The sequence below is a fragment of the Epinephelus lanceolatus genome, chromosome 11, assembly GCF_041903045.1.
Source record: "Epinephelus lanceolatus isolate andai-2023 chromosome 11, ASM4190304v1, whole genome shotgun sequence".
NCBI lineage: Eukaryota > Metazoa > Chordata > Actinopteri > Perciformes > Serranidae > Epinephelus > Epinephelus lanceolatus.
The window spans coordinates 42529004-42552573 of NC_135744.1; the positions used below are offsets into that span (position 1 = coordinate 42529004).

Below are 23570 nucleotides of genomic sequence, written 5' to 3' on the forward strand. Positions count from 1 at the left end.
TTAATTAAACTGTGTGAGACTGTATCCAGTTAGAGCCTGCAGAGTCGAAAGGATTACAAACATGCACCAACAATGACCACTGTTCTGGTACATAATGAGCACATGCAAATAAATGAAGCGTGGTGCGAGGTGACAGTGGGTGGAGTGGGTGGCGGTATTACGGATGTGGAGCTCGAAAGTGAGAGATCATGTGGCTGGGCTGCGGGCTCACTGCTCTCCTCTCCAGGCCCCTCCACTGGAGTATCAATGCAGCAACGGTGGGAACTCTTCCAGAACTGCAAAGAAAAAAAAAACCAACAGCATTTTGCTGCAGAAAGACCGAGCGCTGCTGCAGGACAACTGCAACCACACAGAGAGTCACACAAACACAGCCACAAGATCTTATTACTATTACTATACAGATAATTATTACATGCCCCATATTATGATTCATAGATGCCATGTAGGGGCACCCTCAGCCTTTAAAAGCACATATAAGGTGTCATTTGCCCTTACTGCAGCAAAATGTGTGCTGCCCCAAAGGAATGACACAAGGACACACGTCTCCGCTCTCCTGTACATTAGTGACGTAGACCGACACAAGTACTCACAAAATGAAAACATAAACTCAGTGGTGGAAGATAGATTTCAGATCTTTTATGTATCAGCACAACACAGTAAAAAAAAATACAAGTAAAACCCCTGCATTCAAAACGTCTCTTTATTCACACGAAATGAGACAAATAATGTGTGAAAAAATTATACTCATCTTGTACTGCTTTAAATGGCCTTACTGCATGTGGACCAAAACAACCAATCAGAGCCGAGGAGCCTCTAACGCAGCTGTCCGTTAGGTCAATCACTGCTCGTCTGGTCAGACTGTCAAACTAGGCAGCGCTGATCGAATATGAATCAACATTCTGTCACTGCATTGCCTCTTTCTAACCTTAAATGTTTCAGAAATGTATTGTAGTGTACTGTTTAGCTGTAAAATGAAAAAGTTGGTCTGGCCAATAGGCGGTGATGGTACTCCAGTCAACTGCTTCCAACACGGTGGCCACAGGTCACAAATGTTCCCATTTTACAGCTAAACAGTACACTGAACTGTGTTTCTGAAAACATTTGAGGTGAGAAATGGGCAATGCAGGAACATAATCTGAATTCATATTTAATCAGAGCTGAAGTTTGACTTGATTCACAGCTGTGTTAAAGACTCCTCGGCTCTGACTGGTTGTTGCTAAGCACACGGACTGATTCTAGCAAATGCCATTAGTGGTTGTAGGAAGAGGAGGAAGGATATGACTTTTTTTTCCACAGATCATCTGTCTCAGGTTCTTCTTTCTTCAAATATGACACAGAGTTATTTTCATGAAAGTTATCAACTGTAGTTCTCAGTCGAAATACAGACACATCATCAAGAAAATGTACTTTAAGTAAGAAAAGTTAAAGTAATTTTTGAACAGAAAATCGTCCCTGTGACATTTCATGATATTATCAGATGCATCAATTGACCTATGGCTAAGCCCCGCCCTCAAACGCGATGAGCCAATCACAGTGCGTATAGCCATTCCCATACACTGGGACATTCTCTGCCTGGACGTCCATTGAAATGCATTACAGAAAGTCAGTTTGTTCGGTTTTATGAGCTTTTTCTGAGATTTGAAGTTTAAAAATGGTCAAACGGTGTGCATGGGGTACATGCAACTCTGACACAAGGTATCCTGAGAGGCTGGGCGACCAGGTGTATTTTTTACACTTTAAACCACATCTCAAGCGAGAAAAGTGTCTCCTTTGGATAAAGTTGTGTGGTAACGTTAGACCACAACATCAACTCAACGTGAATAAGATTAACAATGATGTCTACATCTGTTCTAAGGTAAGTCAACATTGTGTTTGAGGCAACATATTGTCACTTTGCTGGAAAGAAATATAAAGTTATCTTTAACATCTCTAGCTAACGTTAGCTAAAGTTAGCCTAACGTTAGCTCCTAGCTGCATTGTTCATCATGTCACCTTGTTTGCTGGGAGTTCATTAGCCTATTTTGTTCTAGTTTTGTACTTTGGTGATCGTACATCATTGTTAGCTGTTGTCCAAAGGGCTCTAGTTAAGCTAACGTTAACTTCTGGAGCTTAGCTTCATTAACTTATCTGTAATGGCAGAGATAACAAAGGTTGGCAAACGTTATGCTGAATGATTCAGTGTAAATACTGTAGCACCAAACTAACGGAGAGACTCTCTTGGTAAAGATGGTAAAAAGGCCGTTATCCTTTTCTCATATTCTGAGCCAAAAACCTTAACTTCAGTGGCACTTTAACTTGTTGTCTTTGATGGTGACGGCAACCAGATGCGGTTCACAAGCGTACACTGTGACCTGTAAATTTTGGCTTGTAATTTAAGCTTTTCATCGACCTTCTCAACAATAAAATGATGAATATATCCCTCCAATGCGTAGTTTAGGCCCTTTTGGTTACTTCTCAATGACATCTGATCGTTATGTCTCCAAAAATCATCAGTTGCCTCCTGTGAAATGCCGTGTACTGTGACACCTGCCATAGCGCCGCTCACTGAATGTTGATAGTTTGTCTGAGTGAGTGGAGGGGGCGTGGCTTAGCCATAGGTCAATTGACTGTTAGACAACTATTACCCATCATTAAGTGCTCCTTCCTCTCGCTGGTCATTTGTTAAAAAACAAGGTAATCAGCTGTAAGAGGTCTTTAAATGTTCTCCATGTGTTGAACAGAACCTGTTCAACACGGCATGTTTTCATTCCATAAGATGTATAATGTACACTGAGCAAAAGAGTCAGTGTGGAGAGGCGTGTGGTTTACAACAATCTTGTGTCTTCCGACAGGTTCCCACGTTTCAGGTTAGCATTTCTCTCCACCTTGACTCCGTAACAGTCTACTGTTGAGTTTTTTTCTTTTCTAAGAGGATGGATTTAAAGAAATGGCTTGTGTTTAAAGTTAAAGAAAAAAAAAAAATACTGAAATACCATTCAGGACTACGACAATGGGAGTTCATGATGCCACCAGGGGGTGATGTATCCTACATGCCTCCTCTGTTGTTTTTACAAGTTAATGCTCCAATCACAGCACTGGAAAAGCACTCAGATTTCCAGTGAGTTGTAATGTGAGTGACAGTGAGGCCTGTGGTATCTTCATGATTTTTAAGTAGGTGTTTACTGAAACTACTCAAAAAAAGGTCCCACTGATATTATTTCAACCTGTTTACGATACAAATCAACTCATTTCCAAACAGGCAGCTCCATTTATGCACTGTTCAATCTGAAAAGTGAATAAACTCAGAGCTTTACTCTGCCAGGCCAGGCAGGAAGTGTGTCTGTAACTCATTGTTATGTGTGACACATAGAGGAGTGGCGATGATTGGAATTTCACACTCACCCACCCAATCTGTTTCCCCACACTAAACTTTTTCTTTTAAATGAAATACACTTATGCAACTTGATCATTTCAAAAACAGTTCTTTATTGCAGTGTTGCTAAATAGAGATAGATATGACATATCAGGACTTTAATTTACAAAAAAGTGTAAAGTTCTGCTCATTTTACATTATGTACAAAATCTAAATACAAAATCACTCGCACAGCATTGCCAGCGTAGTAAACAATCGTTTAATTGTTTATCACTCATAAATCTCACAACAGCACCTCACTCTCCTGTTTCCTTTCCAGTAGCATGCAAACCCTTTTGCAAAGACACACAGTGAAGCAGTTGATCTGTTTCTTATTCAAATTTTGGTTTCGTTTTATTGAACCAACAAGGAAACATTTACTCTGGCAACACCGCAGTTGCACAAACACTGTCTGCACTAGTAAGGGGTGGTTTTAGCTATGAGCCAAATTACGCTGGCTCTTCTCTTTAAAAATCTATAATTCATTTATTCCACATGAAAATTCAACAACATTGATCGAAGGCAAAGGATTTTCAGCAGTAGCTGTATGGAAATCCAGTCAAATCAGCACAAAGGAGCAAAGTTAACAGCAGTCATGTACAACAAACTCACATCCACTAATCTACATCCATAAAACACACAGATATTAAAGGGGAACTCCGCCCCTTATACATATCAATCTGCTGACAGGTGGGGGGTGCTACTGCATGTGAGAAACAATTGTATGCTATAAAAGCCTTTTGTAGCTGCAGAGGGAGCTGTGATTAGTCAGATAAACTGCCTCACATGATGTCACTGGAGTCAGTGTCAGTCGGGGCTGAAAACTGGGTCTTCATTGATGAGTTTGAAAATGAAAAAAACCTGGGTGTTAGAAACAAGTTGCCGTATCTCTGCAGCCTGCTTTTCATTTTTGAGTGCGGCTAGAAGCTCGGGGCTACATTAGCCGCTACAAGCAATTACGCATGCGGATCTCTGACCAAACTGTTGGCAGATGAGGAGCATTGTGGGTAATGGAGGCGCCAGGCTTTGACATGGAATAATGTCTATAAACAGATATCTGCACAAGTGTGCAGGATCTGTAGGCAGAGGGGCAAGATCTTGATATCAGAAGTGTTCTGGTTTCCGTTTGTTGTCCACTGTAGTCCGAGTAGTGTTAACGAATCACGTTTGAGTGACAGGTAGACAGTCCGTGTGGAGATGCAGAATGCATTGGCCAAAATGCAATCTCAGAACTCATCAGCTATTGTGTGATGGTGTTTTTCTTTATATATGTTTTTTGTTGTTTTTTGGTCTGCACTGATATGCACATATCTGTTTATAGAGATTACCCTATGACAGTCTTGGCCCACGTAACAGCTGGCTACACCGGATCTAGCTAAAATATTGGCAGCTGCCCCCAGAGGGTTCTTGTCCTCCGACCGATAACCAATGGGTTCCATCATTGGACAAGGAAGGTGTTTAATAAAAAGGACGATATTTCTGATTCTACTGCTTCAGATTTGACACTTTTTTTAATTACATCATGAGTCCAGCAGTGTCGTAGGAGTGCAATGTTAAATCAGTGGAGTACTCTCTTAACGTTTGCTGTAATTCAGAAACCATGAAGCACTGAACTCTAAAAAAGTACAATAAATTACGCATCATCTAAACATTTAAATCATGTAAACAAATAGCAAAAAAGTCTGATGGTAAAACAGGAAAGATAGTTCTAATCATTCGAGTATGTCGATTAAATCATCACCACCATCATCATCGTCATCGTCGTCATCATCATCATCATCGTCATCACCGTCAAGGCCTTCCTCTTCATCATCATCTCCACTGCTGCCTTCAGACTCTTCATCATCTGAACTATCAGCCTCTTTCTTCTTTGACACAGCCATCAGGTGAACAGCCTCTTCAGGTGAACTAACGCAGCCCCCGCAAACAAATGCAATCACACGCATGCAGACACACACACACACACACACAAAGGTAAACAATGAAACAGGCAACTCATGGATATCTGGCTGCATGGAAAGTGTAGCAAATAACAAAAAGCCCGCACTGGTTTACCTTAGCAAACATCCATTGCAAAAATAACAGAGATAGACACTGTAAAGAATACAATACCCAGAATCCTAAGCTTGCAACGAACCCAGTCAGAGTGCCACAGAGAATTGATGTACTGCGTCCTTCCGAGGACAGAGATGACCAAAACATCAGTTCATGAACGTTTCTCCACCAAAACCAGTTCATGCTTCTCTGGGTCTAAAATTCCTGTGTTCACAAATTCAAGTGGCACAAACTGTGAAGCAGCAGTTGTTGTTGCAGCTGCTGCTTCACAGAGAGAAGGGAAGGCTCTACCAAGAAAAGGGTTAATCAGTACCATAGCTTTAAAACACAAACCGTCAGTAGCAGGCAGTCGAGAGGATATGACTCAATTCACCGCAGCAGTATCATGTACGTCTGATGATTCAGATAAAGCATAATTCTACACATAGCATCATGAAAAAACTAATAATTTAAATGATAAAAGAACAAATTTGGTGCAGTCAGCACTGCTGCTGTGAATTGAGGTCAATGAGCAAGCTCCAAGAACAGCATGTACAAATCCCTCCATATTTACATCTCCTATAGGAAGAGTTCAGATTTTTTGAAGTGGGGCTGTGTAAGAGGTATTTATCCATAGTCAGTGAATAACACACAGTAGACGACAGTCAGCACGCACCTAGTTTGGAGAAGCAAATGTAAGTATCACCACAGAAGCTAAGCAATATACTGCTGTGGGTGCAGGCAGCAGCAAAATGTATTTTAGCCACTTGACAAAATCTAAACCAGTCGAAGTGAACAATATGTTGAGAATATTTTCACCACTTGTGGTCAGACAGAGTCTGTCTTCACCACACTTATACTGCGCACTGTATTACTCTGCAGGTTAGGTGTCTGGGTCAGACTTTGTGACAATGATTACAAGAAAATAAAAAAACTGCGGGATTATGACAGCAACGACAAAGTGCTAAGGAGGGGAAAGTTCTGTGGAAACTGGAAGCCAAGAAAGAGCAGAAGCTGAACTGTAAACGCATGCTAACAGACCCAGAAAGCTTCTGCTGCCATGAATGGGACTTGGTTACGACACAGCGTCAGGATCTTTCTGAATCAGAAGATGCCACGCTTCACACTTCACTAGCTGTTTGGAAAGTTGTTTCATGTATTTGAAATTTAGTGTAATTTTACCTGATGGTAGGGCAGAGCAGTGCTCTTCAGCAAGTGTCTCTCTCTCGCTCATTTGGCTGTGGTTTAAAATAACCACTCAAGTTAAATGTTCACTGCAAACGCTGAGTTGTCTTAGTCTTGTGGTTGGAGTGCCGATGTCTATATTCAGTGTAACTCACCACAGCTGGTTTCATTTCTTTGTTTCAACAGCCCGAAAAACACAAGTATGCACCATTCACCAAAAGTGAAGTTTTGTTTCAGTCGGATCGTGCAACAGCACTTACTGACCCCAACAGCTGACCTGCAGCATGATACAGTGCATCGCACAGTTGCGTAGGAATACAGGAGTCTAAGACTTGAGAAAATGTAGTGCCAAAGGAAAGGGCTGTTTGAGGGGAAGGTGAAGTAGTGGGTACGAGGGGGTAGCATCACAACTGACGGCGCCCCAGATTCAAACGTCCAAAAACACATCATTGAAACCACAAAATATCTCCATACTGCTCGTCCGTAGTGATCCAAGTGTCCTGAAGCCCCGACATAAAAAGTTGTTTGGAAAAACGTCATTTGAACTCTGTTTTTAGCCTCATTGTAGCCTGTAGCTCTGACTGCCTCTCTGTGCACCACGCTCACGTGTGCACTTGTGTGTGAGACCAGCAAAAGCACGTGAACACACATGAAGGTGGTGCCCATGTCTCACGGTCTTGTGCAAGCGCACACACGTTGAGCACAGTGCCCAGAGAGGCAGTCAGTGCTACAGGCTACAATGAGGCTAAAAACAGAGTTCAAATGACGTTTTTCCAAACAACTTTTTATGTCGGGGCTTCAGGACACTTGGATCACTACGGACGAGCAGTATGGAGATATTTTGTGGTTTCAATTTTTGGATTTTTGAATCTGGGGCGCCGTCAGCCTCCATTAGGTGGAGTTGTGTTGCTACCTCCTCTCCCCTTGGATCTCTGCAAGTGATGTGAGGACTCTAAAACTTCACCTGAGCCTCCCTCGGCATATGGGTGAGTAGATAATGGCTGAATTTTCATTTTTGGGTGCACTATGCCTTTAAGTTGATATTGATTATTTTTTTTAAGATGGACTATTTTTTTAGGTGGCTAAAATACATTTTGTCGCTGCCCCCTATCCACAGTAGTGCACTGCTTAACTTCTGTGGTGGTACTTGCGTCTACCTCTCCAAAGTGGAGGCGTGCTGATTGGCATCTACTGTAGATAATACACAGACTGTGCTTAAGTACCTCACACAGCCCGAGTTTACAAAATCTGAACTATCCCTTTAACAGTTTTAAAAACTCTCAGTAAAATTAAGTAAGTAATTACAATCACTGGCAACTGTTGTTAAAAACATATAAAAGTGTATCAAGATTTGGCAACAAAACAAATGGAAGGGTGACACATTACATCTCTAATACTGACGGAAACAAACTACAGTAATATCTGAGAGGTTCACATTGGAGGAGCAGACATGGAAGAGAAAGATGCCTCCCCACCCTCAGATTTCATTTGTCTTTTCCAGCAGAGTGGACCCAAACAGCTAATCAGACTCCACACCAGTCCAGAGAAGAAGAGGAGCTCCGGCTCCCTGGCCCTCACCACACAGTCGGGTCCTTCCGCTCGTGTTCCCGCGGCTGCATCTCAGGGTCGAATTCCATGTGCTTTCTCCTGCAGACCCTCACTGCCACGAAGATACCCAGCAGGATCAGTATGACAGCACAGGCGCCTCCAACCGCCGCTGCCAAGATGCCGATCTCAGAGAGGGAAACTAGAAGCAGCAAGACCCAACATCAGTGATAACAGTGTGTGAAAGCTGAATGCTGCCTGCTGGGAAATGTGAGAGAACAAACTAGAGATGCAATTAGACTACACAATAAAACAGTGTCCCAGTGATCTGACACACTGTCCCTCACTTAGTGCTGTGGGTATTCAAAGTGCTCTTGACCCAGACACAGAACCCCTACCTGTTCCAGGGAGGACCCTGACCTTTGACCTCCCTGTGAAAAGCCCTGAGTGATACAGCAGAATCTCTACAAGGATGAATAAAGTACCACCTTCTACATGTAGAAAACATGGACTGAAAAGCATAAATGAGATACAGGCTTCAACATTATGAATCTTATTTCGCTGTAGCATATTTGATGCTGATGAAATGTGACACACTTTTCTCCCCATCGTGCAGTGCAAGCAGTCTAACCTTTGTTGACGACTCTGAAGGTGATCTCTCCATTTCTGCCATGCACATCTGGACGGTTGCGCACCTGGCAGATGTAGGTGCCATTAAAGGTCGGAGGCACCTCATGCAGGGAGATGGAAGCATCGTATCTGGTAACATCTCCCGACCACACCGCGTGGCCTTTAAAACGCCCTTCCTTGGGAGGGTATGGTACCTCATGGTAGTAAAACACCTGACACAAAAACACATATCCAGCAAAATTGCACAGAGAATAAGTCCAAACAAATCAGCATGCATGAGGATATTCTGCTCATACAGAATGTACTAAACACGCTGCTGTGGCAGTGTCAGCTGTCAGCTGGCTAACACAGCCACCATAGCTCAGCTTGGAGCGACAACTCCTGATAACTGCAGGAACTGAAGATATGCATGTGTCACCATTAGCAGCAAACCAGCCCCTGGCCTTTCCCTCTGCATTTCACATGAGCAGGACGAGGCATCATTTTTTAATATGTTTTCCACTACTTCAGTTTTGAATAAGTGTGACCTAGTCTGCCATCAAGAATTTAAGATTGTACACTGAGAGCTGTTAGAAAAGGGCACAAAGAGTATATTGAGTGACTACAAGAACAGAGATGAAAAAAGTAGATAAACATGTTATTATTAAAACTTTTAACGGTCCAGTGTGTAGAATGTAGCGGGATCGACTGGCAGAAACGGTACATAATATTCAGAACTATGTTTTCATCTTAGTATATAATGACGAAAACTCTGTGTGTCTGTTCCACGTTTTTCTCCTCACTGACTTGGTCAATCCATGTGAAATTTGGCACAGTGGTAGAGGGTCATGGGAGGATGCCAATGAAGCAATATTACATCAATTGGCCAAAGGGGGGCGCTATAGCAACCCATTGAAATGTCAAACTTTGAATGGGCATATCTCATGCCCCGTATGTCGTAGAGACATGAAACTTTGCACAGAGATGCCTCTCCTCATGAGGAACACATTTGCCTCAAGAACCCATAACTTCCGCTTATATAGATTTTCCACCATTTTGAATTTTTTGAAAAACACTTCAAATGGATCTCTTCCTAGGAAGTTTGAGCGATCTGCATGAAACTGGGTGAACATAATCTAGGGACCAATATCTAAAGTTCCCTCTTGGCAAAAGTTGGAAAACTTACTAAAACTGAGCTTCTATAAGGCAATGAATATTGCGGAGGGCGTGGCTCATCACATAAAGGTGTATAACATCTCAAGGGTTTCACCCATCACCACGCAACTTTGTAGGCATATGACCACACATAATCTGAGGGGACCCCTCCATTATTGACCCCATCAAACAAAATGGGGGCGCTAGAGAGCTCATTTCTTATCTAGGCCTAACCGCCATATGGATTTTTACTAAACTTGGTAGATATGTAGAACAGGACGCCTCAAGGTGACTGGAGAAATTTAACTCTAACTGGCAACTGGGTGGCGCTATAACAACAGAAAAATGCTTCAAAATGGCTAAAATGCGACCGATCGCTGTGGCTCCCCCTGTGGACCAATGTTGGTGTTTTCTAATGTTTGGTATGACTAAGTCATGGTATGGTATGCTGTACATAACCATGGAAACTGTCAGTGTGTCATTCTGTCAGTCAGTCATTCTGTCTGTCCCACGTTTTTCTACTCACTGACGTGGTCAATCTATGTGAAACTGCGCATAGGCATTGAGGACTGGCATAGGTAGAAGGTGACAAAGCTACCAATGGCTATGGACTAGTTAGTTTATAATCACTGATCTGAAAATAATAGTTGTGTTTTTGTTACCTTAGAATGAGCCATTCATATCTACGTACGGGGCAGTTCCTTTCCCACAGAGTCTGCCATGTTGTTCAACAACAGCCCAGAATGGCCTAACCAAACACCGAAAGAGCCATTTGCGTTTTTGCATCGGCCACCATAGTTCTCATACGCACTTGGCCCACAGAGTTTCAGTTCTGCAACGTCACCACTAAAGGACACTACATCCCACACACTGAACCTTTAAGGGCCTTAATCTATACTATATTAGTTTAGTTTCATTTTGTTTTTTTAAAATATATGTATTTTTTCTCTTTATTTTGTTTTTTCTTGCTCATATAGTTTTCTATCTTAAGTTGAGGGGGGGTCCGTTGTATAAGCTTATAGCTTCTTGACCTCTCCTGTCACATCCTTATTTTTTTTTTCTATTATTTTATCTGGATTCTACGTTGTTTTTACTATGTGTGCAAATAAAAAGGTATGGTTAAAAAAGTAATCATTAGTAGATGTCATTAAAGTGACAGTTCACTCCAAAATCAAAAATATGTATTTCTTTTTGCATTTGGTGCTAGGTGAGCTAGCAGTAGATGCAAGCCTCCTTCGGCGTGGTGATACGGTTGGTGTGTGTAGTTTGGTAGAAGACAAGTTCCTACATGAAACTGCTCTCAACAAGGCCTGTGGATTATCTTGAGTAATCGGGTCATGATTTCTAGACAGAGATATAACTGTTGAGTTTTTTAAATATGTTTTAAGTGCTTTGAGCCCCTAGTACCATTATATTCAAGAGAAGGCAGACATCTCAGCAGCTGAGATCTCCAACACTCAGCAACTCACACCAAAATAATTTGGATTTATATTAGCGCTACAGGTAAGAGGAAAAATATGTGTTTTTGATTTTGGGGTGAACTGTCCCTTTTATAATGATATTAAAATACAATAAATACTCATTCAAGGCATTTTCATAAAAACAGTCTCTACACACCGACTCCTCCGATCCTGAATTTATGGGTCGGAAATTCCAGGACACTGTGACGGACTGAATCGACACTGGCGCACTGGACTTGAAAGTGCACTTCAGTTTAACATTGGTCCCATTGACTGCTTCCACCTCTGTCGGAGTGTAAATATCTATTCCGCTGACATGCCGCACCCCTGTGATAAAGTAAAACAAGTGAGAAAGAATATTCATGAACATTAGCTTAACTTTACAGACAAACCTGCTCTACCTGACTCATGCACAGACCACAAGTTATAGTTCAAACAGCCCAGGTTTCTTATTTCACCCCTCTGTTACAGAGCAATTCATGAAACCATTCAAACAAGAGCAGAGCTGTTTGAACCACACATGCTGTAGTTATCACTGCTTATTTTAACACAGAAAAGGTCCTTGACAGTTGAGAACAAAGTGACCTAGAAAGTTTTAAATATCTGGTCTTTATTGTTAGTTAAGAAATGTGAGTCAGTTTCTTGTGACGACAAATGCCCACAATCTACTCTGCAGCCACTGCATGAGATTGTGTTTTTCACTTTTCTACATGACTTCAGTGCTTCAGCAAACAGGAGAGCAAATAATTCAAATACCCTAGCACCAGCTACACCTACTATGGGTTAATGATTGCATGCGTGTGCAAGTACAGAGGGTTAGATGAGCACCGCCTTTACAGGAGTCTTAAAAACACAGGGAATATTAAATTATCTGAAAATAATGTTTGTTGTTCACCCGTTAAGTAACACACCTCATCAGTGACCCCAACATGAACAGTTTTCCATCAAGTTTAACTTGGTAAAGTATACTAGAGTGAGTGCAATTTGGAAACTGTTCATCTCCTTCCAGAGGTTTGGCAAAGTTAAATATGTGAGCTAAATCTTCATCACTGTCTGTCAGCTGCAGAGAAGAACAGACCTGCAGACTCGTCCTGCAGATTAAAGCATTCCTTCTAATGAACCACACAGAAGAAGAAGCCAAGAATGTTCTGTAATCCTGGACAGGGAAGGATAAAATAAAATGTGTGACTGCAGAGGATAACTAATCTTAACAAGGATAATAGTACTTAGTAGGACATGGTCAGTGTCTCTGTGCGGTGAATCTGCAGGGACTTGTCATGAAGCATTAATTTGTCTACTTTTAATTTCTTTGTCTCTTGATCTTTTTTATTAAATAAATAAATGTATTCAAATGTGCAGTTGATTATAGGCTTTGGACCACAGTAAATGTGTTTTGACTGAGCCACAGAAGGAAAAAGATGGTTGAATGTGTCGGTGTATTTAACCAAATTGGGGGACAAAAAACAAACGCTATATTTGAATGACATTCACTGCAACCAAAACTGGCAGCAATATGTAACATCTGTTTGCAAACCACAGAGAGTGAAATCAAGGGGTGTAGAATACAGGAAGCATCAGCAGATGATATTTAATCTTGAATTCAAGACCAATGTTTTCCTAAATGATGCACATACTCTTTCTATTTTAGATAATATTTGTTAGATTTAGACTGATAATGTAGTTTGACCAGCAACTACATGTTTTTATTGATCGTTTTTTCATTATATTTTCATTTGAGTGTGGTTTCCTGAACACTGCATTAGACATTCCTGTCAGTAACAAAGTTCAGTAGAGTTGTAGCCTGTCGCAGACTGAGCAGTAAAACTGAATTAAAGCCAAAAAAGTTGCATGAACTTGTTCAACAGACAGCAATCTTCTCGGAATAAAGTGACAGAGGAATGTGATGAATGAGCAAAAACAAGCCTGGAAGTGTTTCTTATAAAATACATAAAGTACCTATAAAAGTGATTTTAATATTAACTGGGTAATATTAACTGGTCTGTGCTGCTTAAAAGAAAAGTTAAAGTTTAGTTTCAGTCGTTCCATGATATCCCCTCACTGTAAAGAGCCTGGGAACATTAGGAATGATTACTTTTGTTACAAAGCCTGCTCCACGCTATCTCTCCGTTGTGAGGTCATGAGAGTGCTTATCGGACAGACAACCTTAAATATAACTCTACGTTTAGATATGCTCTCATGGTAAATGCTCCACGAATGACTGGCTTCAACCTCAAGTTTCAAAGTCTATCATTTCTTCCATAGATTCGTTTTTAGTTCCAGCAAAGACAGAACTACCAGTTAATCACAATATCAGACACAGCCCAGAGCACCACACCAAGTATGTCCAAGCTTACTTGTCCTGACAGCTCCGTCCTCTTCACAACTGGCAGGATACTTGAGCAAAGTTAAATCTGATTTCAACATCATAGAAAGATGTGTTCTTCAGAGCCAACAAACTGTATGTAATTGCCCACTCATCACATAGTTGGGCCATTATTTGTATTTTCAATTTTATTTTGACAAAATCTACTGAAATGACACTAAATAACACTGAAGTTGGCACTGGATTTTTAACCCTTGTCACTGCAGCTCCAACAATCAAATCAGTGGAGCAACGCATTTCGTCTAGCTAGTGTTCTTTCACATTTTTTTTTTAGAGGCGGCCAGATGAAAATCTTGGGGTGACACATCAAAACCAAAAGCCATGAGTGAATTTCAGAGGTTTGATTCATACCTGTCAAGTTTTGGATTTGAAAATAAGGGAAATTGTCTGGCGCCCTCCCTTATATTTTAAGACAGGTGTACACAGAGGCGGTCCTGGCTAGTTTTACGCCCTGGGCGAACCATCCCTCAGACTTCTCTGTCGCCGGTAAGCCGTTATCTTGCGCCGCAGAGCACTATTAGCCTCTGCCATATTCCTGTCTGTGACCCCTGTTCAACCCACAACCGCCAAGATTCGCATTTCCTTTCTGCTGCTGGTTGAAACGTGATAATAGAGGTGCCCCAGCGCCCACTCCACTAACTTGACGTGGAAATGAGCGGTAGTCTAAAAAACTGGCGAGTTGTTGTTGGTTTTTTGGGGTTTTTTTGGAGGGTGCTCGTGCGCCCTCACATAGATTGCGCCCTGGGCGGTCGCCCACATTGCCCATAGCAAAAACCATCCCTGGGTGTACAGGAAATCTAAAATAACCACTTGTCAACCAGACCCGCTGTCGACACTAACCCCACGACAACTGCCACCCAGGCTACTGCAGGTGGCAGTTCTTGCGAGGCTAGTGACAGAGTTCAGTTTGGAGAGGCAGAGGAATGTTGTTTTTTTTAATTATATTATAATACGGGAGATTAACGGGAAAATACTAATACGGAAGGACGGCGGGAAAGAGGGGTAAAATACGGTAGTTTCCCGGCCAAAACGGGAGACTTGACAGCTATGGTTTGATTACACTGTTGTAGTTTACTGTGGTTTCAAACTATGTCAATATGGAGAGTTAACGAATTTCATGCTGATGTATTCATATTGTATAAATTAATCATTTTGAGTTCCACAACAATCCTGTTTTAATGCATTTCTGTATGTGGCACAGGGGTGTCATTGTTCTTTGGATAGGGTAGTTTCCTTTTCCTTAGAAACCGATATCAAATAACTAATGGTGACTGAGGGCTGACTGTTTCACCTCGTGTCACCTGTGTCTTGACCAAAATTTGCACTGAACACACCATAAAGACTACAGTCAACAGCCAACTAGTACATACGATCTGGATCTGCGTGAGAGGAAATAACTCTCTGTACCAGCAAACGGCAGTATTTGTATTTGTTATTTGTATTTTGTAATCTCTCTTGAAAAAGGAAACTGGAGGACTAGCTAGCCAGTTAGCACATTAACAACTCAACCCAGTGTTGTTTACTGGGCACGACCAAACAATGACACAAACAATTATCATCCATTGCTAAAGACCTCAATGGCTAAAAACATAATCTTATCATATATAACACGTTTGTTCAAGCTCAAGGCCCTGACGGTTGGCCGTTTGTCAAAGCTGGCCTGTTGGTGAGCATCCGCAGCCTCCATCAGTGCAGTGCATCCCGTACTGTTAGCCCTCGTTGGCGCTAGTGGACTTTTTTTTCGGCTGATTCAGTAGGTTAAATCGGTGTTGACGACAGTGGAGCCCATCGGCGAATGCAACATGCTGAACGAGCTACGAAAAAGCTAACAAGGGCTGACAAAGGCCAACTATTGCCAACCGCATCAGAGTGGACATGGCCCCCCTGTTCCCCCCTTGGGGGCACCAGTGATTCAACCTGTGGACATATACAGCTGTGATTTATTGACTGCCTGAACTTAGTTGTATTAAAAATGTATTTACCCCTCTTTCTTTGACTGTTTGCCCATGATGAGACACAGCGCCATTATTATACTGGGCCAATTTGGTTCTGAGAAAATATCTACAATTTATTGGACCTACTTGCTCCATATACCTACATGGTGGATCACAACACAGTACGGCTATCTTAAAACAAAACCAAAACAAAAAAACAAAACAAGAATATTGATGAAAATGTTTTTACCGCCAGTGATGATAACTTTATGGATTAATGATATACTGAGAAAGAAATACATATACAGTATACAATACAAGGAATGGTAAAACAGTGGTTTAAAAATATATAGTGATATAAGCATATTCAATTGTAGAACAATCCAATATAGGAAAATAATCCATGGCCTCAAGAACTACCATATAACATAGCATTCTGGATGTGTACAAATAATTGCTGCCGTAGGCCTATGACGCTGATACTCTGTAGTCTTTTTTGCCAGTAGTTTTACTACTCAGTTGTAGCCTTCGTGTTAAAGGTCGGTCTGAGCCAACTGAAACTGAACAATCTCCCTACAGACTTTGTTATGTCTCTTCATGACCTGCAGTGGACACTGGGTCATACTAACCAGTCCAAAAATCACTTTTAACACTTTCTTTCTTCTGTGGAATTTGTGGCGGCTGTCTATCACTGTTTAGCCTGAGGACAGACACAAGAAACTCGTCTTGTCTCTCCAGGAAGTTGTTGAAACTCACCTGGCACCACGAATCCTCCCAGGAGAAGCAGAAGCCATATCCGACACATGGGACAAAACATTTATACTGCCTCAGCTCCGGTGGCTTAATCCCTCTGTGAAAGTCCCGGCATGTACAGTTACTGAACGCAAATGTCGCCGCTGACTATCGAAGGTAAAGTCCTTTTTGTGAACGTGCTCGTCGGTGGTGAAAACGTGAGTCACCGTGCGCACACACCTGATGGGCGGTGTTTAGTCCCTCACCTCTTGCATAACCTGTTCTACGCACCCTGCTGCGCAACACCTCATCTGTCTCTGCTCGGCTCATGTCGTCCCACGAAGCTTTAAAGTGTGGATTTATTAACATGGGTGTTGGTGTGTTTTTAATGATTAAAGTCTGATTAAAGTCTAACTTGTCAGGGTAAATTCAAATATTGAATCACACAGGTAAGTTTCTGCTGAGTGGCACCATCTTGTGGCCACAGTATCACATTACAAAAAATCAGTCACTGTTAACTCAGCGCAAAGACAACAGACCTGTGTGTTCTAAGTGCCATGGGCAATATCACAAAATGTGTCTCAAACTGTGTGTTGTGCGTGTGTTTTTATGGCATAATGTCAGTGCTGTAGCTTATGTAAAGCAGGCAGATACGCTGATTTATTTCTATTTGTCACAAAGGCTCAGGCCTATGTCACGGCCTCAGTATTATCACTGTTATCTAGTTTGATTTTTTTTATTCAGTTCAGTTTTTTTTAACTACAAGCAGGCTTAGTTTGAAAAGTATAGCTAAGATTTAATATCTCCTTCTGCAGGAAACTGTCACCAACATTTGTTTGACCAGCACAGTGATTTCTGAAAGTGTGCCGTGGGCATTCAGTTTTGTTAATTTTCTGTTATCACGAATCTGAATATGACATGGAATTCACTATTATTAATTTACTAAGAGATTCCCATCTGATTTATTTAAAATAGATTTTTTTTAACAAGTCTGTTGCCTGGAGTAATTATTTGTGTCTAATACAGTTCTTTCAAAAGGAAGTTTAAATGTTGTCTTGCCCTCATTGAAAATTCTATGAACATGCAAATATTTTTCATTTCAGTAGCTCATCTGCTGGACACAAAGTGTCTCCATGGTCCATTCTTACTACATCTGCACTAAAGGTTTTAAGTTTCCACAGCACACGTGTGCATTTGGAAACAAGTTGGATACTGGACCATGAATGGCTTCCAAGCTAGTTTTAATGTCACAAAATCATCTTGTATGTGAAGTTTCAAACTCAGATTCAAAATGTGCTCAGAGAAAGTTGCCTCCTTTAGCGGATGAATGTGAAAAGAGCCTTCTGTTAAAGACAGTCATCTTATCTTATCATGTCTTCGGTGTGCAATAATCAGATAAGCACAGATTTTGTGCAACAAAGTGATGGTAACTGACTAGAATGAAAAATACTCTAAAATGTGTTTTGCTTGTTGTTACATCACTTGGATGTTTGAGCTTCACTGTGCAGAATGACAAGATAATCCTTTATTCGTCCATTACAGTAGCAAAGGGATAATGCAAACAGGAAGCATCAGTGAAGAAAACACAAAGCAATATAACAAGTATAAATGCTCACAACAGCGTGGGCTACGGCGTACGGTCTGCTGCACAACTATAAATCCCCCTTAAGGCAGAATTTATACTTCTGTGTTGAATCGACGCTGTAGATACGGTGTAGGCTCTGCGTCGACACGGAGCCAATGCTGTAGCCTTGACTAATGTTTTGGAGGTGTAACTGCACCGCACGAGTATAAATCTCACTTAACACTACAATAACAGTCTAACATGGTGGTGTTGCATTGACCAGGAATCGAACTCACGGCTCCCACGTAGAGGCCTCCGTATGTGTCATCTCCTCGTTAGTATAAGTGTCACGCAGGAGACAGGAGTTCGATTCCCCGACAGGGAGGCACATCTTTTAATTTTCCCATAATGATTATTTAAATGACAGCAGGTGACACAGCTGACTCAGGTTGTTGAAATATATATAATATAAACATAATAAATCGAAGCCCTGCTCCAAAAGTCATGAAGTGAAAAAAGAAACAGGCACCTTCCTTATACAGACGACCTGTACCTTAGGCTTTTCTAAATATACAGTTTTATTACCATTAACCCAAATATATCATATTAATGACCAAACAGAATATGAACCTGTCTTATTATATGATATAAATTACTAATAATCCATGACTTACAAATATAAACTATTCTAAATGTATGATATAAATATTAACAATTATCTTTGCCCAACAAAAAATAAATATAACATATACAGTACAGGCCAAAAGTTTGGACACACCTTCTCATTCAATGCGTTTTCTTTATTTTCATGACTATTTACATTGTAGATTCTCACTGAAGGCATCAAAACTATGAATGAACACATGTGGAGTTATGTACTTAACAAAAAAAGGTGAAATAACTGAAAACATGTTTTATATTCTAGTTTCTTCAAAATAGCCACCCTTTGCTCTGATTACTGCTTTGCACACTCTTGGCATTCTCTCCATGAGCTTCAAGAGGTAGTCACCTGAAATGGTTTCCACTTCACAGGTGTGCCTTATCAGGGTTAATTAGTGGAATTTCTTGCTTTATCAATGGGGTTGGGACCATCAGTTGTGTTGTGCAGAAGTCAGGTTAATACACAGCCGACAGCCCTATTGGACAACTGTTAAAATTCATATTATGGCAAGAACCAATCAGCTAACTAAAGAAAAACCAGTGGCCATCATTACTTTAAGAAATGAAGGTCAGTCAGTCCGGAAAATTGCAAAAACTTTAAATGTGTCCCCAAGTGGAGTCGCAAAAACCATCAAGCGCTACAACGAAACTGGCACACATGAGGACCGACCCAGGAAAGGAAGACCAAGAGTCACCTCTGCTTCTGAGGATAAGTTCATCCGAGTCACCAGCCTCAGAAATGGCAAGTTAACAGCAGCTCAGATCAGAGACCAGATGAATGCCACACAGAGTTCTAGCAGCAGACCCATCTCTAGAACAACTGTTAAGAGGAGACTGCGCCAATCAGGCCTTCATGGTCAAATAGCTGCTAGGAAACCACTGCTAAGGAGAGGCAACAAGCAGAAGAGATTTGTTTGGGCCAAGAAACACAAGGAATGGACATTAGACCAGTGGAAATCTGTGCTTTGGTCTGATGAGTCCAAATTTGAGATCTTTGGTTCCAACCGCCGTGTCTTTGTGAGACGCAGAAAAGGTGAACGGATGGATTCCACATGCCTGGTTCCCACTGTGAAGCATGGAGGAGGAGGTGTGATGGTGTGGGGGTGTTTTGCTGGTGACACTGTTGGGGATTTATTCAAAATTGAAGGCACACTGAACCAGCATGGCTACCACAGCATCCTGCAGCGACATGCCATCCCATCCGGTTTGCGTTTAGTTGGACGATCATTTATTTTTCAACAGGACAATGACCCCAAACACACCTCCAGGCTGTGTAAGGGCTATTTGACCAAGAAGGAGAGTGATGGAGTGCTGCGGCAGATGACCTGGCCTCCACAGTCACCGGACCTGAACCCAATCCAGATGGTTTGGGGTGAGCTGGACCGCAGAGTGAAGGCAAAGGAGCCAACAACACCTCTGGGAACTCCTTCAAGACTGTTGGAAAACCATTTCAGGTGACTACCTCTTGAAGTTCATGGAGAGAATGCCAAGAGTGTGCAAAGCAGTAATCAGAGCAAAGGGTGGCTATTTTGAAGAAACTAGAATATAAAACATGTTTTCAGTTATTTCACCTTTTTTTGTTAAGTACATAACTCCACATGTGTTCATTCATAGTTTTGATGCCTTCAGTGAGAATCTACAATGTAAATAGTCATGAAAATAAAGAAAACGCATTGAATGAGAAGGTGTGTCCAAACTTTTGGCCTGTACTGTACGTCTAAGCAACTTGCTACAACTCATGTTCGGCCTCACATCTACTTGGTGACGTGTGTGTTTATTTTCCTCTTTAACACAAATATGTACATAACTCATCACACAGCTCATTCCACAACTCCACCCCACACACTGAAATACACAGATTCTTCTTAGTTGTTTGAAGACATGTTTTTTTTTTAAAATTAAATTCTCCTCTTAAATTATTACCTCACCCCCCAGAACTCATGTTCTGAGTGTCAGCTGTGAATCTACTACTACACACAGATATTCAAACTCATGCACTAGTGATAATCTTCTCCCTGCTGCTGTAACATCTTGATCTGGAGCTCTATTTACAGACTTTGAGAAAAATCCAGTTTTACTGTTTTACTTTTATAAGGTTTGCTTAGCAGTGACAAGGACATAGAACGAAGCTCTATAAGACATAAACAAGTCAAACAGCTGTTGACTGATGGCAGACTACACCTCATGGCTCTGTTAGTATGAACTTCTTTTCATTCTTAAAACAATGTAAATACTGCTGCCACTGGGTGAAGCCCTCTGACTGTGTTAGACTGACATCTTGTGGTGAAGATGATGTACTGCGCTACAACCTGTCGCTACTGCAGAGTGACACACTGGTTATTTCCCCATTTTAAAGTTATAGAATAAAAATAAAATACCCTGTGTCTGTGACGGCATCACGTCTGTCTTTCTATCGTTGCAGCTCTACAACACACGTTTGCATTTGTTCATTTCTTTTGTGTGTCATTTATTAAACACACCGAAACAGCGCCACCGGTCCATAGACCCCTGTGTAATGGTTAAAAATGGTACTGCAGCAATTCGTTCTCAGGTTCTCCTCCTGTCAGCAGATGTTCGATTCCCCGACGGGGACTTGACATTTATTATTATTTTTTCCTGTGGGGTTTTACTGAGTAGATGACGGTAATTAAGTATGGATTGTTTAAGTTGTTCATTATATATTTATTCTAACTTATAAATATTTACTTATTTACTTTATTTAAACTACTGTATTACTACTTTAAATTACTGATATTATTGAGATCTGCTGCTAAATTCAGCGTCACACTTCAGTCAGCAGAACTCTGATTTAATGAATTAGCAGTTATCAAACTTTGTGAACTGTTGTTAGGCTAATGTATACAATGTAAAATGCCATAGACTTGTGCTAATAACGTTAGCATGTTGTATTTGTGGGGAAAATGTGTCCAGATAAAGACAAGTGTTTGTCTGTGAATGCTGCGAGTTATCTACCTTATTTTTCACGGAAACACGGAGGCAAAACAGAACGCAGCCAGCTTCCGTTTTTTTTGTGCGACACTTCCGGTCCAGCACTCTTACCACTGTGTAAATGGGAATCCCCTTGTTGTTTACCTTGCTGAGTTTAGCTATATTTATGTACATATCACATTTTTCACGTCTCTATATCACCGTTTAGACTAATCTGATGTTTGTAAAGTCTATAAACACAATGACTGAACAAACATTAGTATTTTCTCTGTGTGTAATTAATAACATGGTTATCTTAGATTAGCTGGGCTAACCGTTAGCTGTTAGTCGTTAGCTGTGTCTGTAATAACTCACTAAACTCACAAAGTGGCCCGTGAAAAAAATATTTTCTCCAGCGGATGTCTTAGTTACAACATGATTGAGCTAATTGGAGTAGTTTCATGTCGTATCCGACAACGGGAGGCTTTTAACAGATGACGTCCTGATGTTAGCTTTGCTGCTAGTGTTAACGTTAGCTGTCCCTGTCAGCTGCAGCCACTGATGCTTTCTAGAAATCGTGATTTCCCAAAACTGAATAAATACCACACATAGTAACACAAAACTGCTTTGCTAGCTCAATCATGTTGTAACGGCTGGATGGTTGATGCGTACATGCTGATTCAGGTGCTATCAGAGCCGATCCGCGCATCACTATGGCTTAATGATCAACTCAGTCAATTAAAACAACCCGTCCTGTGTTAGGAGTGTATGTCGCTGACAGAAAGAAAGAAAGAAAGAAAAGGGAAAAAAAGATAGAAAAGCAGCGTACACCTCACATATTTATTTATCACAGTTGCGCACACGTGTGGCTGGCATGCAGAAGCACCGTCTGTGTGTCTGTGTGTCGAGGGTGCGAGCCGCAGCTTCAGCTGCTCAGGTAGAGAGGCTGTGTAGCCCGGTGTGTTTTTTCACTGATTCGGTTCTGCAGGTTCTCTGCTGGTACACTGGAGACGGGGATCAAGCAGTTTGTCTCACTCGGGATAGATTGTGCTTTTTTGGTTCATAGTTTAGAGGGAATAAATTTCCGTTATAACGGAAACGTGGGCACAGTTATCTAACGTTGTACAAAATACACAGACTAACTAACTAACTAACTGATTGACTAACATAAACAACTGAAAATTGAAAAAAAATTAGCTTGCACCGTTAGCTCCGGTAAGGGAAAGCATGAGGGAAAGCGGCTGACCGGAAGTCACGCACAAAAAAACGGAAGTTGATCACTATTTACTTCCGTGTTTGAAAATAAGGTGGATAGTGAAGCTGATTTGTGTTTGAAACTGTCTCTATGAAGCCATGTTTAATGTGTGTTTAATGTGTGTTTTGAATCAACTCAACTTTACAGCACTTCACAGAAACTTCGCCGTCGACTAGTGTTTTGGAGGTGTAACTGCAGAGTGACACAGACACACTGCACCGCAAGTATAAATGCTCACAACAGTGTAGGCTCTGCCGCACAAGTTTAAATCCCCCTTAAGGCAGACGAGCGGAGCTTTAGCTGGTGAACATCACGTTTCTTAAGTAGCATTGAGCTAAAATTAATACTGAATTACGTTAAATGATCGCCAAAGGTGTTAGTGTCTGTTTTTTGAGTTTGTAAGAAATGACAAATCAACCCAGATAGCACACATACATCTGGCTGACGTCGGCCCGATGTATCAAGTTTAGATCGTTAAGACGTAGCAGGGAGAGTGTTTGCTCATTGCCAAGATGTCGCTGAGACGTCAGCCTTTAATCGAAAATGACCACCACGCGACATTCAAACGATCAATAAAATAAGCTGCAGCTCAACAATCAGTCCTTCATCTCGGAAAAACAGTGGTTTCAAAACTGCGTTACTACCTGTAGCCACCGGGTCAGTTTGCTTTGCAGAGGAGGAGACCTGACTGATAAATTGCCCATAAAATCACATTAACAACATACTGAAGGCATC

The 23570-nt window shown here is 41.3% G+C and overlaps 1 protein-coding gene across 1 annotated transcript; it reads right to left on the reverse strand.

The window, feature by feature from the left end:
• Positions 1-3445: 3445 nt before the first annotated feature.
• Positions 3446-16676, reverse strand: LOC117269575 (myelin protein zero-like protein 2). The gene is made up of 5 exons (XM_033646687.2): positions 16453-16676; positions 11537-11706; positions 8787-8997; positions 8189-8357; positions 3446-5299 (listed from the first exon to the last, which is right to left on the reverse strand). The coding sequence occupies exons 1-5, from the start codon at positions 16511-16513 to the stop codon at positions 5104-5106; spliced, it is 807 nt and encodes a 268-aa protein (XP_033502578.2). The 5' UTR covers positions 16514-16676; the 3' UTR covers positions 3446-5103.
• Between the last annotated feature and the right edge of the window lie 6894 nt (positions 16677-23570).

Coding starts and splice junctions, on each gene's coding strand:
- LOC117269575 (XM_033646687.2), bottom strand. CDS start 16,513: ATGTTTTGTCCCATGTGTCGGATATGGCTTCTGCTTCTCCTGGGAGGA. Junction 11,707..16,452: donor GGGAGGATTCGTGGTGCCAG/GTGAGTTTCAAC, acceptor ACTTTATCACAG/GGGTGCGGCATGTCAGCGGA. Junction 8,358..8,786: donor CTTCAGAGTCGTCAACAAAG/GTTAGACTGCTT, acceptor TGCTGCTTCTAG/TTTCCCTCTCTGAGATCGGC.